At 33.0% G+C, this 20,109-nt stretch overlaps 1 protein-coding gene across 5 annotated transcripts in view; it reads left to right on the top strand.

Moving 5' to 3' along the window:
- Nucleotides 1-20,109, top strand: part of PDS5B (PDS5 cohesin associated factor B) — a 199,996-nt gene that overhangs the window by 72,544 nt on the left and 107,343 nt on the right. For all 5 annotated transcript variants that reach the window (XM_082435491.1, XM_082435493.1, XM_082435489.1 and 2 more), the window contains exons 2-6: nt 7,842-7,968; nt 10,759-10,962; nt 13,006-13,092; nt 13,201-13,298; nt 13,947-14,073. In XM_082435491.1, coding sequence (XP_082291617.1) covers nt 7,861-7,968; nt 10,759-10,962; nt 13,006-13,092; nt 13,201-13,298; nt 13,947-14,073 — 624 coding nt within the window. In that variant the 5' untranslated portion in view covers nt 7,842-7,860. The remainder of the gene's footprint in view (nt 1-7,841; nt 7,969-10,758; nt 10,963-13,005; nt 13,093-13,200; nt 13,299-13,946; nt 14,074-20,109) is intronic.

Below are 20,109 nucleotides of genomic sequence, written 5' to 3'. Positions count from 1 at the left end.
ATTCTATTGTATGTATACACCACTTTTTCTTTATTCATTCATCTGTTGAACATTTAGGTTGTTTCCATATTTTGGCTGTTGTGAATAATGCTGCAGTGAACATGGGTGTGCAGTTATCTCTTAGAGATCCTGATTTCTATTCTTTTGGCTATATAACCAGGATTAGGATTGGTGGATCATATAATAGTTCTATTTTTAATTTTTCAAGGAACCTCCATACTGTTCTTCCATAGTGGTTGCATCATTTTACATTCCCACCAACAATGTACAAGGGTTCCCATTTCTCCACATCCTTGCCAAAACTTTTTAAATCTTTTGTTTGTGGTTTTTTTTTGGCTATCCTAACAGGTGTGAAGTGATACCTCATTGTGGTTTTGATTTGCATTTCTCAGTGGTGAAAAATGGAAAACTTTTCCTCTTAAATCAGGAACAGGACAAGGATATCCACTCTTGCCACTTCTATTCACTATAGTACTAGCAGCCCTAGCCAGAGCAAGTAGGCAAGAAAAAGAAATACAGTCGTCCCTCGGTATCTGTCAGGGATTGGTTCCAGGATCCCCCTTGGATGCCAAAATCCAAGGATGCTTAATTCCCTTGTATAAAATGGTGTAGTATTTGCATATAACAAGATTTTCCCGTATGTTTTAAATCATCTCTAGATTACTTATACCTAATACAGCATAAATTCAACATAAATAGTTGCCTGTATGTGGTAAATTCAAATTTTGCCATTTGGAACTTTCTGGAATGTTTTTGGGAATATTTTAAATCTGCGGTTGGTTGACTGTGAGGATGTGGAACTCATGTATGAAGGGCTGACTGTAAAGGGCATGCATGTTGGAAAGGAGGAAGTAAAATTTAATCTGTTTGCAGATGACAAGATCTTATATGTAGAAAATTCTAAAGACCCTATTACAACTCTTAGAACTAATAAACAAATCCAGTAAAGTTGCAGGATACAAAGTGAACAAATCCGTTATATTTCTATGTACTAACAATGAACTATATGAAAAAGAAATTTACAAAGCAGTCCCTTCATAATAGCATCAAAAAGAACAAATTACTTAGAAATTAACAAGGAGGTAAGAGACTTATATACTGGAAACTACAGTACATTGGTGAAAGAAATAAAAGAAGACAGATAAATGGAAAGATATCCAGTGTTTATGGATTGGAAGACTTAATATTGTTAAAATATTAAGCAATATTTAGAACTTCTAATTTTGTTTTCTCCTTTTCTCACTGATGTGCCATGCCACTGTATTCATATATTACATTTCACATTGTGTGGGTCTGTTTCTGGGCTAATATTTCCCATTGATCTTTTTCTGCTCCAATACCACACCATCTAAATTACTTTAGCTTTCTAAAGGGATCTGATATCTGGTAGAAAAGTCCATTCACTGTGTTTTTCTTAAGTATTCAATATCTTGTTATTCTTGGCTTTTTGAATTTACATGTCATGTAAATTTACGAGTTTAAAAAATTAAACTTGTCATCTTTCTTTAAATATCAAAACCTGGGCTTGATTGGGATTGTAGTGACTCCATAATCAGTGTGGGAAGATTTGCTGTCTTTATAATATTTGAGACTTCTGTGAACAAGATATCTCTTTATTTATTTAAATTTTCTTTAACTTCTACCAATAAAGCTTTATGATTTTTCTCTGTAAAACACATCTTTCGTTAGATTAATTCCTGGGTAGTTTATGCATTTCAATGTGAATTGTATTTTTAAAGTTTTTGGTTGCTATTATATAAATATAATTGATTGTTGTGCATTTAAAACCTTTTTATTTTGAAATAATTATGGACATAAAGTTGCAAAAATACTACCTAGAGTCTTGTGAACCCTTCATCCATCTGCCAGTGGTGACATCTTATGTAACTTGTAGCACAATATCAAATTAGGAAATTAACATTAGCATGGTGTTGTTGATTAGATTACAGACCTTAGTTTTCTCACTTTTTTGCATGCTCGCTCGCTCTTGCTCTTGCTCTCACTGTTTCTCTCTCCCTGTATGTGTATGTGTAGTTTTGTGTAGTTTGATCCCATGTATTGATTCATTTCACCACCACTACAGTCAACATACAGAACTGTAAAGGAATTCCCTTGTGCTACTTGTCATGCTCATCCATGCTCCTTGGCAACCACTAATCTGTCCTCAATGTCCATAGTTTTGTGATTTTTGAGGATGTTAAATAAATGGGAGCATAACAGTATATAACCTTTTGAGATTGGCTCTTTCAGTGATAAGTTATTGCATTTATCAGTAAAACAGTTTTTTTTTTATTGCCAAGTAGTATTTCATTATGCAGTTCTATCAGAGTTTGTTTAACCATTCACCCATTGATGGGCATTTTGATTACTTCTAGTTTTAAGGTATATGAACAAAGCTGCTATAAACATTCTTGTACAGATTTGTTTGAATAGAAGCTTTCATTTCTCTGGGATAAATGCCGAAGACTGCAGTTTCTGGTTTGTATAGTAAATACATGTTTAGTTTTATGAAAAACTGCCAGACTGTTTTCAATTATGGCTGTACTAGTTTACATTTCTGCCAGCAATGTGTGATAGATCCATTTTCTTTGCTTCCTTGCCTATGTTTGATATTATCACTATTTTTTATTTTAGCCGTTCTAATAGTATATAATGATATTTTATTGTGGTTTTAATTTGCATTTCCCTAATGATTAATGATGTTGAATATCTTTTCATGTGCTTATTTGCTATCTGTATATCCTATTCAGATGTCTGTTCATGTCTTTTGCCCATCCTGTAATTGGGTTGTTTGGTTTTTTATAGTATCCTTTTGAGAGTTCTAGATATAAGTCCTTTGTCATGTATGTATTTTCAATATTTTTTCCCATTCTGTAGCTTATCTTTTCATTCTCAACAGTTTTTCACAGAGTAAAAGATTTTAATTTTTGAAGTCCAATATATCAATTTTTAATTTTATGGATCTTGCTTTTGGTGTCATTTCTAAAAACTCTTTCCCTGGCTTCAGTACTTCTTTGTAAAAAAAAAATCAGTTGGACGTGCTTGTGTGGATCTCTTTCTGGGTTATCTGTTCCGTTCCATTGATCTGTGTGTCTGTTCTTCTGCCAAATTCACATTGTCTTGTTTACTCTGGCTATATAGGAAATTTTAAAGTTTGGTGGAATGAGTTCCTCCCACTTCATTCTAAAATTAGCTCACCTCTTCTGGTTCCTTTGTCTTCCTAGGTAAACTTTGGAATAAGCTTGTCTCTATTTATGAAAAATCTTGCTGGGATGTTGTTAGAATCCCTAAATCTATAGATCAATTTGGGGAAGAATCTTGAGTCTTTCAGTCCATGAACATAGTATATCTCTCCATTCATTTAGATCTTATGTGGGTTTTTTTCATCAGTGGTTTGTAATTTTCAGCATACCAATCCTATATATGTTTTTTTTTTTCTGTATATGTTTTGTTAGGTTTGCACTAAAACGTTTTATTAATGGGGGTGTAGTGATTGAAAGTAGTATTGCACTTTTAACTTTGGTTTCTGTTTCTTGGTAGTATATAGAAATAAAATTGATTTTTTATGTTGATCTTTATATCCTGTAATCTTTTTGTTAAAATTAGTTTATTTTTGACTGTTGGATCTTCGTTGCTGTGCATGGGCTTTCTCTAATTGCAGCGAGCGGGGGCTACTCTTCGTTGTGATGTGTGGGCTTCTCATTGCGGTGGCTTCTCGTTGCAGAGCACAGGCTCTAGGTGCGCGGGCTTCAGTAGTTGTGGCGCATGGGCTCAGTAGTTGTGGCTTGCAGGCTCTAGAGCGCAGGTTCAGTAGTTGTGGCACACGGGCTTAGTTACTCTGCGGCATGTGGGATCTTCCCAGACCAGGGCTTGAACCTGTGTCCCCTGCATTGACAGGTGGATTCTTAACCACTGAGCCACCAGGGAAGTCCAATATATCCTGTAATCCTGATGAACTAGTTTTTGTTTTTTTAAGATTCCCCTGGAATTGTTTGTATAGACAGTCGTGTCATTTGGAAGTAAGGATGATTTTAGTTTTCCCTTTCCAATCTGTATGCCTTTATTTTCTTTTCCTTGCCATATTGTGCTGGCTAGGGCTTCCAGTATTATGTTGAATAAGAGTGGTGACAGCAGACATCCTTGTCTTGTTTCTGATTTTGAGAGGAATTATTCAGTCTTTTGCTGTGAAGTATTTTGTTAGCTATAGGTAACTGATGTTTGCATATTGATTTTTCTACTCTACAACCTTGTTAAACTCAGTTTTATTAATTCTGATGTTTTATCTATAAATCTTTGGAGTTTCTGTATACATAATCATGTAATCTGCAAGTAATGACTGTTTTGTTCCTTACTTTTTATCTTTATATTTGATACCTTTTTCTTCCTGTGTTGACTAGCATCTCTATTGCAGTGTCAAATAGAAGTCGTGATAGCAGGTGTGTTTTTACAGGTCAAAAGATCATCAATAAATGTGATTTATGCTGTAGGGTGTTTATAGCACCCTACCTTTCTCAGATAAAGGAAACTTTCATATAAATTTTAGTTTGTTGAGCTTTTTCTTCTATTTTGTTTTATAGTCAAGAATTGATGTTGAATTCTTATCATTGTCTCTTCATTTTTGACATTATCACATGGTTTTTCTTTTTTAATCTGTTAATATGGTGAATTCAACCTTGCATTCTTTGGATTAAACCCAATCTTTTATATGTAGCTACATTTGTTTTCTCAGTATTTTATTTAAAAATACTGTATTTGTAAACACAGAAAAGATTGTTCTGTGATTTTTTTTCCTTTTATTTTTCTCATTGGGTTTTGGTATCATGGTTATGCTAGTTAGTTACATAAAATTAGTTGGGAAGGATTCCCTTGTTTTCTAGTCCTTGGAAATATTTATATGACATTGGAATTATTTCTTCCTCAGTTATTTGATAGAACTCATTAGTAAAGTCATGTAGACTTGGATATTTGTCCTTGTGGAAAGATTTATTGATTATTGGTTTTCTTTCTTAGTGGAATTTTTTCTTCTTGAGTAAATTTTGGTAAGGTATAGATTTTCTCCAGTTTGTCTAAATTTTTAAATGTTTTTATGTCAAAAATTGTAAGATTGGCCTGTGATTTTTTACTTTGTTGATCTTATGCTTTTTTTTTTTCTTTACCCCTGATCCATTGATTCTTAGAAAGCACTTTAAATTTTTAAATGTTTGGAGATTTTCGTTTTTGTTGTTGAAGTATAGCATAATTCAGAAAAGTGTAAAAATTATAAATGGCTAGCTCTGTGACTTTATACAAAGTGAAAACAATAGTGTGACCCACATCCAGATATATAAGTAGAACATTACCTGTACCCAAGAAATATTCTCTTACTCCTCTTTCAGTTACATCTCCCACCAAAGGAATTCACTCTTCTGACTTTTAACATCATCGGCTATGTTTCCTTATTTTTGAATTCTTCTGGAAATGTAGTCATATTTTATGTATAGTGTTTTATATCTGGCTACTTTCACCTAACTTTCTTTGTAATGTTAATCCATATTGTGTGAAGTAGTAGCTTATTCACTCTCAAAACTGTGTTGTATTTCATTGTATGACTGTACTACAATATATCTTCATTCCACTGTTGATAGGTATTTTTGTTTTCTGTTTTGACTAGTATGAACGGTATTGCTATGAACATTTTTATGTCTTGTAGTGGACGCAGGTATGTGTTTCCGTTGAGTAAATACCAAGGAGTGTATCTTGGGGCGTACTTATTTATGCTTGTTAATTTATGTTTAGCTTAAGTGCTTTATTTTGTTTAGTGTTTGCATCCTTTTTTTCCATCCTTTTCCTTTCAGTATCTCATATCATTATTTTAAATTGTTTCTGTAAGCTCTGTATATTGAAGTTTAAAAATCTTGATCTTTTAATGTGATCATGTACACCGTATATACCATATTATAATATACTGATATATGTTATATATTGTTCTAAGTACTATATATAGTAACTTATTATACATTTCAAGTTTTGTTTGGCTCATTTGTCCTTATTTCACTGTATTCCTAAAAATTATATTCCTTGGATGTAAACTTCAGCTTTGCAATTATATTCTTTAACCACATTGCGTGTGACATTTTGCTGTCTACTGGTTTATATTGTTGCTAGTGAGAAGTCACTATTAGTTTAAATACTGTTCCTTTGAAGGTAATATGTCTGCTATAAGGTTTTGTTTGTTTTTTTGGAATTATTATTTTGAACTTAATTCTGTTTGGCTTCTTGAATTTGTGAATTGGTATTTATGATATTCACCTCATAGAGAGGCCTCTGCCTTATTCCTCTTCTTCTGGTGCTCCCATGAGTCATAAGGTAAACTATTTTACTTTTTCTTTTGTGTATTGCATTTTTATGTTTCTCTGTTCTGTATTTTTGGATAATTTCCTCGGACATCTTTTGTAGTTCATTAAGTCTCATAGCTTTTCTTAATCTGCTAATAAACTCATCCATTAAGTTTTTACTTTCAATTTTTGTATTTTTTCATTTTTAGTAGGTCTTTTTTGTTCATATCTTTTAATTTACTGTATAATTTTTTATTCCTTGTAGATTTTTAAACTTATCTTTTATTTCTTTAAAATTATAAATGCATTTGACCCTTGAACAAATGAGGTTAGGAGTGCTGACCCTCCCCCAACCGCAGTTCAAAATCCATGTATAACTTTATACTTGACCCTTTATATCCACTGTTATAAACATCCATGGATTCAACCAACCATAGACTGTGTAGTATTGTAGTATTTATTGAAAAAGCTCTGTGTATAAGTGGACCCATGCAGTTCAAACCGATGTTGTTCAAGGGCCAACTGTATAGTAGTTTTCTAATCCGTTTGATGATTGTAATATTTGAAGTTTTGGGGAGGTCTGGTATTTCTGTTGGTTCTTGCTCATTGTGCCTTGCTTGCTTAGATGCTTGGTTGTTTTTGACTTGATAATGCTCATTGTCCTAGAAACATCATATGGGGATTGTTTGAAGTGTAGGATGAAGGTGCCCTTCTCTAGGAGGGCTTGAATGTACTTATATTAGGTGCTTGGGGGTGCTACCAGTTGGGGGTCACTGAGTTCTTGTGTTGAGGTTCTCTGGACTATGTAGGCAGTGTGAACCTCAGCAAATGTGTAGGCTTATGGCCAAAACTAATTAGCTGTTCCTCCCTTGTATCTGCTATTACTTTGCTCTGCTTAATACCAAGGCAGCCTTCTCCGCTGTCCCTTGTGGGTGGTAATGGCAGCATGGGCACATGTTGACTTGGTTTAATTTTCTCCTTTGCAGGTATTATCTTTTTTGGGTTGGGGTAGTATTCTACATTAATGTCAAGAGGGTCTCTGATGTTCTTCCTTGACAGGACTCTGTCCTTTTTCCATAAGATCACCAAAACTGAACTCTAGATTTCTCAGGATTGGCAGATGCCTTCAGGGTGTAAGTGGATATAAAGTTCCATTTAGTTCTCTGGGTTCCTGAATTCTCTTAGATTTTGGCCCAAGTAATTTGTGGTGCTATTAAAAAAAATGCTGAGTGTATTTATATATATGTAAATAAGTAAGTAAATAAATAAATAAAATCACTTACAGTTTTTTTGTTGGAGGATCAGTGCAAATAACCTGGCTTGCCACTAATGGAAATGAACGTAAAAATAAAATTTAAAAAATTGGGGAAATATTCAGTAAAATGATTTTCATTAATTAGATAAGTGAATTACTATAAATTAGGAAGTAGTTATAATTTTTTGTAGGGAGAGACTCCTTTCCATGTTTATTATGAATGTTGTTAATACTTATTTTTTGGTTTGCATCTAATAGTTTTCTCGTTTTAGGGGTAAAAATATTTCCATCATGGCTCATTCAAAGACAAGGACCAATGATGGAAAAATTACCTATCCTCCTGGTGTCAAGGAAATCTCAGATAAAATATCTAAAGAGGAAATGGTGAGACGGTTAAAGGTGAGTAAAATTGGGTTATGTCCTTTGGACATCCGTTTAGGATAAGCAGAGTTGTGGGAGGACACCTGTGGAAATCACATAGAGCTGTATCTTGTTAGGGCAACTTCAAGCAAATCAAAGCAGAAAATGTCTCATGGCCAAACTAATTAGCTGTAATTAGGAGCTAAGAGAGTGGAGTAGATAAAGAACTGTAGGGTTTCCTTAGCTATTGTTAATGGGAGCGCAATTAGAAAGGTGAAGCTTAGATTTTCTAGGACTGCCTCTACTTGGGTGTAAAGAACAAATCCACAATACGCTTATACTCATTATTTGTAGAAAGTTGTCTCCTTCTCCTATATCTCATTTATTTTATAAAAGCAACCATTTTAATTTGAGACAAGAAATTTTAATTCTTCTGAATACTAAGGCTGTATTTTACTTTCCTGTATTTTGAAAGTAGGTTAAAGAGCTTTACTTTTAGCTCTCTGCTTCTGATGTGCAACAGTGAGTCAAGATTGATGGTGAACTTCCATTTGTGAGGCAGTCACTGTATGGTTAGACTCTCTTCATATTTGTTTGAATAATGTTTCTTCTTTGTCTTCGAGGCAGTGATAGTCTCCGTAATTATAATGGTTAAAAGAGCAGAGTGGCCAAGAAGATTGTTAAGCTGATTAGTTCAGATGGTCTTTATTTTTGAGCATTTTTTTCAGTTCAATGTTGTATCTACCTAGACATGTTGCTTGTTATATTAGTATCAATATTTACCTGTATTTCAAGTGTAAAAGACTTGCCTTAATTAATCATTGAAGGCCCAGGAGCCTTAAAGTACTACTTTATTGCTGCATGGTTTATTTATTAGAGGAAAAAGACCCTAATACTATTATAAGTTTCACATAAAGTCTTAGTATTATATCCTGTGCATAAAGTATTAGAATGTCAGATATAAAGTGTTTATTGTTCAAAGCAAAAGACATCTTTGAGCAGATTAAATTTACCAGTATGTGGATATTTTATCTAGTTGGGAATTGTGTATATTTTATTAAAAATGGTTAAGCTACAAACTCTAGATATGACATTTTTCATTTCTATGTATTTAGAGTTTCTTGACCTATTAAGTTTTTAGAGAAAGAATACATTTATTTCCTCAGATTTTTTATATTTCAGCAATGATATCATCCTTATTGTTTGCTAAGAAATGAACATTAAACACAGACAGAGACTATATTTACAAGCTTTTAGCATTTAGTGTCTTTTATGGATGTTATTTTCTCAGACATCTTTTTTAATTTAGAGGACTCATATATGAGTTATTCGTGAGTTTTATAACACCATTTGAGTTGGTCACAGTATTGAGGAATTCCCATTATCTAGCCCTTGAATAAACTTTATTGATAGTTTTGGTGGAATGATTTCCACAGTGCTCACATTTAGTGCTTGTAGTAAGCTTTCATTATTTTGTAGACATTTCTGCTAAGCAATAATCTGGTTACTTTTCTTCTTTTTTTTTTCTTGATTTACACTTCCCACTGTTTTTAGCAACCGTCTTGGAGAAATATAGGAAGGATTTAATGTGGGATGATGGTAATTTTTGATATGTACAAGTACAGGTATAAGTTTTATAAGTTATAAAAACTTGTTAATATGTAAAGTGTCATTGTTTATATAATTTATAGAATTTCTTATAACATTTTATTCAAAATATACTTAATCTCTCACTCTTGTGAAGCGATTCCAGGGAAAGAAAGAGTTCCTTGCATATAGCTCTTTTTTTTTTGTCTTCTTTCGTAATCCATCAAAGCCATCAAAGCATATATCTTAAAAGTAATAAAATTAAAAAGTTAGGAGAGTAGCCCTGGACATAATACCCTTAAACTAATTGTAGGGTCAGACTGGAAAGATAAGTCTACTGATGGTTCTGGCCTCTGGTGTAGTAGAACTGAGGGTCTGCTCTGTGAGGAACACTGTTACCCACAGCTGCTCTGAGAATTCAGTAATACATTGGGCAATTCATTACTCAGAAGTCTAACTCTACAGCAGAGTGGAAATCCATGCAGTATGTCTCAAAGACCAAGTCCAGCCCTACTTGTTGATTAGTATTTGTAGCGCCACCTAGTGGATGCCAGATGGTCACCTTTGCATTAGAGTTGTGTTTAAATGTCCCTGACGAGTTCAGCAATTTTGTCAAGTCTTATGTGAAGTAGGAATAGTACAGACTGAGGCTTCCTTGTGACTGCTGATACTAAAATTAGAGAAAGCTCTTCACAGAATTCAAACTATATGATTTTTCACCATTGTTGTTTCCATCCCACTTCTTTTATGTAAATGTTTGCTTTCTTCTGCTCACTCCATACATGCCATTGAGTCCTACTAATGAAATGACCATATCATATTCTCTTTAACTGTGGTACAAGAAATATTTAATTGGATGCTACAGTAGTTACTTCATGGTAGCTTTTTAATGTTTAGGGATGCATCTTTGTCATCCTTCCTTGAATCTGTTTATATATTCTTTTTTAGCTCAGTGTTGTAAAAGTGAGACTGGAAGTACTATGTTAAGCTACTTCTAAACTTTTAAAATCTGGTTAGCAGGTGTGATGGGTAAATGAAAAGTATTTTATTTAGTCTTTTAAAGAAAATTTGTACTTACCCTATAGTTCAGAAAGGTCTTGTTCTCTCAGATAGATACTTTTAGGGGAAACATGAAAGTGTATTTATTGGAAGTTAACTTTTGTAATTAATATGGCTTTTATTTCAAATGAATATATTTTTACATGGAGGATTTCATTATTTGATTATTTTGTTTTTATATAGATGGTTGTGAAAACTTTCATGGATATGGACCAGGACTCTGAAGAAGAAAAGGAGCTCTATTTAAACCTAGCTTTACATCTTGCTTCAGATTTTTTCCTCAAGCATCCTGATAAAGATGTTCGATTACTGGTAGCCTGCTGCCTTGCTGATATTTTTAGGATTTATGCTCCTGAAGCTCCTTACACATCCCCTGATAAATTAAAGGCAAGTACTGATTAAAAGAAGTGCCAAGATTGACTGATACTTTATCTTTCTGACTAAAATGGGAATTGAAGTATTTAGATTATTTCTTTGGATTCTTTGACATTAGCTGCAGCAGTCTTTTGTTAAACTATTGTACTTCTGTTTTCTGTAGAATTTCCTCCCCCCCCCATTAGTATTTAATTTTGTAAAACAATATCTGATCTTTAGAATAAGAAGTTGATTAGTAAAGTGTTTTCTATACTTTTTTTTTTTTTTTTTTTGGCCACACCACACAGCTTATGGGATCTTAGTTCCCTGACCAGGGACTGAACCTAGGCCACAGTAGTGAAAGCGCCGAGTCTTAACCACTGGCCCGCTAGGGAATTCCCTATACTTTTTATATTATGTCATCATTAGTGGTATTTCACTATCAGTTGGGGACACTTCCTTTTCCTTTTTAAAAATTCATATTGAAGACCATGTTCATTATTTAAAACACAGTATTTAGTGTAAATCTGAATTTATAATATATGAATCCTAATTCACTTAATGTAAGGTGTGATGTGAATTGTTTTGAAGAAAATACAATGAACAAAATTTTAATGAAAGGTAGAAAGCACACTTAGTACTTGGTTATGGTATTTGTAAGTAAAGGCATGTGAATGAAATAATTTTTAAAAGATGAGAAAAGAAGGGGAATAGCATGATTAATCCAGTGGGTAGAAAGCATGAAAATAAGTAGAGCTGTGCAAAAATTTATTGAATAAGGCAAGTTAGAAGAAAATTAGAAAAGCCAACAATAATAAAAGATAATTGTGGAAACTGTTGGTTAGGAAATGAGTCCCTAGGAAGATTACCCAGTATGGAACAAAAAGACAATTTAGGTTTATTTTATTTAACAAATATTGATGTTAGTTATATGTCAGGAACTGGGTTTACCTTGGTGAAAAACAACCCAGACTCGGTTCTTGAACTCAGGGAGTTGCTTCTTAAAAACTGGAGTGATTGTTATTGTCATCAGGAAACCCTTTTTATATACCCAGCTTCATGTTTAGGTCAGTGCTTGTTAGAGAGATGATCAATGAATATTGTCTTTCCACCTCCAGGTAGAGTCAGTACAGCAGTTGTTCTCTCTTAGTCAAACCAGAAAGGGTTCGTTCATGGAGAACATATTTTATACAGTACTACTAACAAAGTAACTTTCTTTTTTTAAAGTAACCATTTTTGAAGGATGTACTTGTGATAGTATTTTTCTTGAAAAGCTACTCAGTAATCTGCATTTTCTGTTTCTTCCCTTTTAAGAAATGCTTGTTTATCGTTTTACTTACAAGGGAAACATTTTTTTCTTTTTGATTGATTAGCATGCTTCCTTTGTAGAATTAACTTTAATAATTTTAACCTTTTCCAAATTTTTCAAAACTATCTTCATAAAAATTTGACTCAAAGTGATATTGAACTTATCTTTACCCAGGTATAAAGGGGTGTGCAGTAAAAAACCAAAAGCAAGAGATGGGGATAGATTGATAAATGGTAGGGAAAAACAAGTAGTTATAATGACAAGGTAGGAAGCTTGACGAGTTAACTTCTGTGGGTCTTTTTAAAATTTTTAAGCTTCTGCAATCTATTGTCTTCTCACTTGGTGATTTTATTTTGGAATTTCAAGTTTCCTAAACCATGTGCTTGCTATATAATTACCATATATAGTGCTATTCCAGCAAACCTGATCACTTCAGCTCTCAGTCATTGCAACCTGTTTGTTCTAATGACAGCATAAATTTTAGTTTACTCCATTTTCAGGTCTGTTTTTTTTTAACCTACAGTAAGGTGTTTTTCTTTCTCTACTTTAAGACCATAGTAAATGATTTACCGTTTTCCTTTAAAGGGCAGTAAGATATTTGGTGTTTTCATGATGATGCACATTTAAAAAATTCCAGTCAAGTAGAATTTTTTTAAACTGGTTCTTTATAATTTATCATGATAGATACACATGAGTGCTGAATTATCTTTAGGAATTTAGTGGATATTTTCATAATCTAAACAAAACTTTGTCTTTTTTTTTTTAAGGATATATTTATGTTTATAACAAGGCAGTTAAAGGGGCTAGAGGATACAAAGAGCCCACAATTCAATAGGTATTTTTATTTGCTTGAGGTAAGCAATATATTCTATCTTGAGATGACATTTTAAACTGGGTTTTGTGCTTGTATATTTTTACTAATTAAAATCTTACCCTTTTCCTTTTTTATGTCTTATTTTTAGAACATTGCTTGGGTCAAGTCATATAACATATGCTTTGAGTTGGAAGACAGCAATGAAATTTTTACCCAATTATACAGAACATTATTTTCAGTTATAAAGTAAGTTTACTTTACAAAGAGTATAATCTTTTTTTAAATGTAAAGAATTTTTAACTTACAGGTGAATCTGCATAAACTGTGTTTACTATGATGAATATTGGAAGGCTAAGAGTTATAACTTAAGAACTCATTAACATGATTTTTATAGATGTTTTGACAATGAATACAACTTAATTCTGTACTGTAGAGAATAATATAAGAGTGGCATAAGGTAATCTATAGCCAATATAAAAATATTTTTTGGATTATATTATTTTCTTTTATTTAAATCACATATTACTGACTCCTTAATTCATGTGAATAGTTGAGTTCTTTGTGTATTCCTTAAATTTATCTACTAGAATTAACTTCCGCAAAGTAGTTTGATTTTCTGAATTTAAGGCAAAACTAAAGTTGCATTTGATTTAATTACTTTTGATTGTGAGACTGGTAAAAATTAGGAAAAAGTAGCCCTGGAAATGTAATTTAAAAAATATTTTGGATGCTATTGTAAGATTTGGAAGAGAGGGAAGCTTTAAATGAATATGTAGAATTTGATTTAATTAATACCTGAGTATCATTTTAAAATAAAGTGTAATGTTCTATGTTATGGTTAAATCTTATAAATTTCAGATATACTTTAAATGAAATATCAATTTTGAATTTCAGCAACGGCCACAATCAGAAAGTTCATATGCATATGGTGGATCTCATGAGTTCTATTATTTGTGAAGGTGATACAGTATCTCAGGAGCTTTTGGATACAGTTTTGGTAAATCTGGTACCTGCCCATAAGGTAAGTAGCAATATATATTGAAATATATCAAAAGCCTGTTAATATTGGGGTCCAGAATTTGCTTACGTTTAAAATGCAATTTATCCTGCTTTATAGTTTTGGAGGCTTTAATTGATTAATATTAATGAACATCACTTGTGTTTAATAAAACATGATACACTTATTAGTCACTAATTAAATGAAGAGATAACAGATTTAGTACATGTGATAAAGTATCTGTAATAACTCAGTTTTGTATAGGATTATGTTTCAAGGAACACATTAATAGCTACTTTGATGCTATTATGTAACTTTATATGTTGGGAGTTACACAACCAAATAAGGCCTTAGGTAAAAGACAGTGATAGTGTAGATAGCGGGGAGGGGTGAAATTAAAAGGGAAGTCTTTACTAACTTGGAGAAAAAGATATGTTGATGATACAAGTATTTCTTGCCTGGGTGATATTAATCAAGTTGTGTGTGTGTTGTGTGTGTTTTTGTGTGTTTCGTTCTTTGAAAATGACTAACACTCTAGTAAGCAGTTGGAAATATGGTTCTGTGATTCACCAGTATAAAGGTCTCTGTAAAATTAAGACCTTTTTGGAAAGATATAACTTAAATTTATAGCTACACAGCCTTCACAGAAATAATGCTTCATTAAAAATGACCTCATAATCCAAAATTTCCAAACTTTTAAGAAGTCCATCAATACTGAAAATCAGATACTAAGTAAAAATTCAGATAATATATTTATTAGATAAAAATACTAAATACCTTTAAAAGGATTAAAGATAACAATTTTATGTTTTAATATCTAGAAGCATAAGAGTTAAAAAGTATGATAGCTAGATATATGAAAGGAGAAGAAGGTACGGTTAGAAAAAAAAGTAGAAATGAAAAATGTTCATAGAAATCAAAATATTTTTTGGATTATAAAAGATATTTAGAGAACTAGGAGATAGATCTGAGGAAATTGTACAGATGCAGTGAGATAAAGTTAAGGAAAACATAACAATAGAATGAAAAGGTCCAGTATATTTAAAAGTGATGCAGAACACCAAGTAAGAATGGAGAAGAGATGATATTCAAGTAGATATTTGCTTAAAATTTTCTAGAACTGATGAAAAGCGTAAATTTATGAGTTAGGTAACAAAAGTGTCATGAATAAATAAAAATAAATCCCAGTGTAGGCATATCCTGGAGAATTTGTAGAATGACAAAATAGAAATAATCTATAAAGCATCCAGAGGGAAAAGACATATCCCTTACCAAGGAATAAACATTAAACTGATTGCTGACTTCTCAGTAGCAAGGATAGATGCCAGAACATAATGGACCTATATTTCCAAAGTACTGAGATAAAATAACTGTATATGCATGCACACAGTTGCTATCCAATTTGAGTGAAATTAAGACATTAAATATACAACTTGTCAATAGATTCTTCCTGAAAGAAGTACTATTTGAGTACTTTAGAATAATGGAAATTGAACTTGAAAGAAGTGAAGTGTAAGAAGTATTGGTGAACAATGAAATGCTCTAAATAAGAACTGATATATAAAACAAAAACAGTAGCAATAATAATTATAATGATTAATTAAAAGGATTTTAACAAAATGGTCCTAAACCACTGGATAAAAATAACATGTAAGATTGAATGGCTTGGGCTTCCCTGGTGGCGCAGTGGTTGAGAGTCTGCCTGCCAATGCAGGGGACACAGGTTCGAGCCCTGGTCTGGGAAGATCCCACATGCCGCAGAGCAACTAGGCCCGTGAGCCACAATTACTGAGCCTGCACGTCTGGAGCCTGTGCTCCGCAACAAGAGAGGCCGCGATGGTGAGAGGCCCGCGCACCGCGATGAGGAGTGGCCCCCGCTTGCCTCAACTGGAGAAAGCCCTCGCACAGAAACGAAGACCCAGTGCAGCCATAAATAAATAAATAAATTTAAAAAAAAAAAGATTGAATGGCTTAATAGAGTCAAGGAGTGATATGATCTTGCTGATGATCAGGAGTATAGAGCTATTGATTTACTTTGAAATTTATTATTTTTTTAAAATTAATTTATTTTTGGCTGTGTTGGGTCTTTGTTGCTGTGTGCGGCCTTTCTCTAGTTGTGGTGAGCGGGGGCTTCTCTTCATTGCAGTGCGTGGACTTCTCATTGTGGTGGCTCCTCTTGTTGCAGAGCACGGGGTCTAGGTGCGTGGTCTACAGTAGTTGTGGCACACGGGCTCAGTAGTTGTGGCTCGTGGGCTCTAGAGTGTAGGCTCAGTAGTTGTGGTGCATGGGCTTAGTTGCTCTGCGACATGTGGGAGCTTCCCAGACCAGGGCTCGAACCCATGTCACCTGCATTGGCAGGTGGATTCTTAACCACTGCACCACCAGGCAAGTCCCTGACAGGTGGGTTCTTAACCGCTATGCCACCAGGGAAACCCTACTTTGAACTTTAAATGAAGTATTCATGTTAAAATTTTAAGGATTACAATGCAAGGAAGAATTACAATAAATGTAAATGGCCCAAATTTACTACTTCAGGTTGTCAGATTAGACTAAAAATAATCCAACTGGTCATTGTTAATAAGAGATACAAAAATACTGTCACAAAAAGGTTGTCACTAAAAGGATGGAAAAAAGATTTGCTGTGCCAGGCACATACTAACTGAAGGAAAGCTGAAGTAACTTGTATTGATTTTAGATGTTACAGTCTTTACCAAGTAAAGAAGGGTGTTATACAACGATAAGTTTTAGTTCTCAGGAAGATGCCTAAACTTGTATTCACATAGGCTGAAAATATATAAAGCATACATTGAAAGAATTATAGGGAGAAACAAACTCACAATTTGGTGGGCCATTTTAATACATTTCCAATTGATTATAAATCAAATAGACCAACAGTTCTTGAGGATTTTAAAACACAAAACTAACAAGCCTGTAGCACTCATAATTAATCTGTCAAAAGAGTAAATCATGATGGCAGTTATAAGAAATTTAGAAATGATAATTAAAATGATACATATTAAAACCTGTGGGATTCACAGTGACATTTCAGAAAAACCTAATGTTGGTACTTCGAAAAGTATATTAAATAGGCATACCCTTGGCAGTTTGAATCAGAAAAAGGGAGATGGTATTAATATACAGTTTTAGAATGAAATGAGGAACAGCAGGCATTAAAAAGATCAAAAATTCCATGAACAGTATTTTATGCTAACATATTTGGAGTTGGACAAAACAAATTTCTAGAAATTAAAACTTGCCAGTTTTTCTCAAGAGAGAAAATCTTGAATATCCTTTAACCAATAAAAGAAATTTAACTGGTTTTAAAAACTATATCCATAAAACAAACAAAAATCTTTCCTCCCAAACAACAATGCCAGTAATAATAGCAACAGCAGCAGAACTCAAACCAAGCATGAAGGAACTTAAACTCATCACCAGGAGATTTCTATTAATCATTTAAGTGCCATATAATCCTGATATTCAGCAAACCTTTTCAGATTATAGAAGAGGAAGGCATGCTCCACAATTCACATTATGAGCAGAATATAGTCTTCATAGGGAAAACGAGAGAAAACCAAGTTCAAGAAAGGAGGGTAATAGGCTAATTTAATTTATAATACATTCATGTAAATCCAATATAAAATGATAGTGGACACTATCCAGAATGATATAAAGTAATATTGGTAATGAGCAAACTGGCTAAATTTTAGGAATTCAAAGATGGATTAACATTAAAAAATATTTGTGGAAATTAACAGAACAAAGAGAAAAAATATCAATAGATGTATAAGAAAACCATTTGATAAAATTCAGTATAACTTATGATAAAAAATATTAACATATTTGAAATAGAAAGGAACTTCCTTAAATTGATAAGGTTATGTATGATACTGCACTTAATGGTGAAATGCTGAAACATTTTCTTTGAAGTTAGGAACATTGTCAAGATGTCACTTCTACTCAGGAAAAAGTCAAGTATGCTATTTCGAATCGGCATTAACTAGAATCCTTAAGTTAGTGGAGTAAAAGAAGACAAAAGATAAAAGGATTAGAAAGAAGAAACAAGACTGAAATTATTTGCAGATGTTATGACTGCCTGTGCAGAAAACACAAAACAGTGTACAGATTAGTTTCTAGAACAAATAAGAAAATTCTGCAAAGTCGCTAGATATAAGATCAATATATAAAAATCTGTTAGTATAATTTCAAAAATTTTTTATTTGTAGCTTTAACAAAGACTTGAGCTACTTAGAAATTTATTAACAATGTGCATGACCTTAATGTTCAAAATTATTACAGTTGTTGGAGAAGTGTAAGAGACGACTTAAACATGTTGCATGATTTGTTATGTTTATGTGATGGGAAACTCAGTATCACAGTAATTTCATTCCTCTGCATAGTAATAGATAACCTAATCAAAATAGAAATTGTGAATGTGTATTGCGTGTGTATATGTACATGTGTGTGTAGTTTGACAAATTGGTTTTTGAATAAGAATAAGAAAGCGGGGACTTACTTACCTGGTGTTAAGACATTATTTCCATATGCCCCTTTGACTGTAATCAGGCAGTAATAGACAAAGGGACATATGGAAGTAATGGAAAATTTACAAATGGGTACATGGTTGTATAGAAACTTGAGAGTGTGAGTATTACAGGGAAGTCATTGGAGGGAATAATGGACTTGAATATCCGTATGGAAAATAATATAAGATTCTTATTTCACACCATGCATAAAAATAAATTATGGGCAGAATAAAGATCTAAATCTGAAAAGCAAATATTTGAAAATTTTATTTGAAAATATAAAACAACAAATTAACCTCAATATAGAAAAGAATTTAAAAAATATAGAGAGAGCACAAGCCAAATAGGAAAAGATTGATATATTTGGTTATATTAAAATGAAAACTTTTGTATGTCCTAAGATACCATAAGCATTGTAAAAACATAGGTATAGGCTCTAAGATATGTTGTGCATGTAATTGGCAAATGTTTAGTGTATAGAGAAACTCTACAAATAAGAACAAGGCAAAACAGCTCATTTGAAAAATGGCAAAGGTAGTATTTATAGAAAATTATTTCTTATATGCACAAGGAGGCATGTATCAATACAAGACAGTTTAATGTATATGAATAGGGGAATGAGTAAATAAGCTGTAGCATATTATATATGAAAATACTAAGCAGGAGTTACATATTAATGAAATGATACAATACAAAGCATCAATGCAGATAAGTCTAAAAATACGCTGAATGTGAGTTTCAGGATATATACTCTTTTCCTGCTCTCTGTAATATGTTTAAACTGGAATAGTGATTCCATTTTAGATCTTTGGTCATGATTCTTTCCATCATCAAAATCTCTTAGAAACATATTTTCTTAAGGTATTTCTTGTACTTTTTTTCTTTTCATACTTGACTGTTTATGTTTCTTTTTTTTTTTCTTTTTTGGCAGTGCTGCATGGCTTGTGGTTTCTTAGTTCCTTGACCAGGGCTCAAACCCGGGGCCCCGGCAGTGAGAGCGCTGAGTCCTAACCACTGGACGGCCAGGGGATTCCCTTGTTATGTTTCTTATATCCTTGGACTTCCCTATGCTCTGAGATGTGCTTCAGGAAAATCTGCTTTCTCATAGCTGCCCCAAACTCTTTTGTCTTTCGCCACCTGTGGATTCCCCATTTCTGCCCACACTAGGACCCAGTTCATTCTCTTATGATGTTTTGGTTCTTTTGGTCTTGGAGTGAAATAGCCTGTATTTGTACTCAGCTGAACTGATTTGACTTTGCAACTAGCTTTACAGTGACTCTGTATCTCCTTTTCTAATAAACATTTATTGACCTTTTCTATGTGGTTTACCTTATGCTATGAAAAAGATATGAAGAGAATATAATTATCCTTGCTTGGAAGGGATCTTAAGATCTACTAGACCAGTTAGTCTTAGGAGAAAAGTGGCTTTGCCGTCGCCCTTTTATTCGAATTGAGTCTTAAACAGCTTTCTCATTTATTGACTTAACAGTAGCTTTTTGAATACAGGTAATATTTCCTTTTTCATAGTTAGTGG

Source organism: Balaenoptera physalus (genome assembly GCF_965194825.1).
Source record: "Balaenoptera physalus genome assembly, chromosome: 18".
NCBI lineage: Eukaryota > Metazoa > Chordata > Mammalia > Artiodactyla > Balaenopteridae > Balaenoptera > Balaenoptera physalus.
Note: the sequence above shows the minus strand (reverse complement) of the source record. Positions and strands in the feature narration are given on the sequence as shown.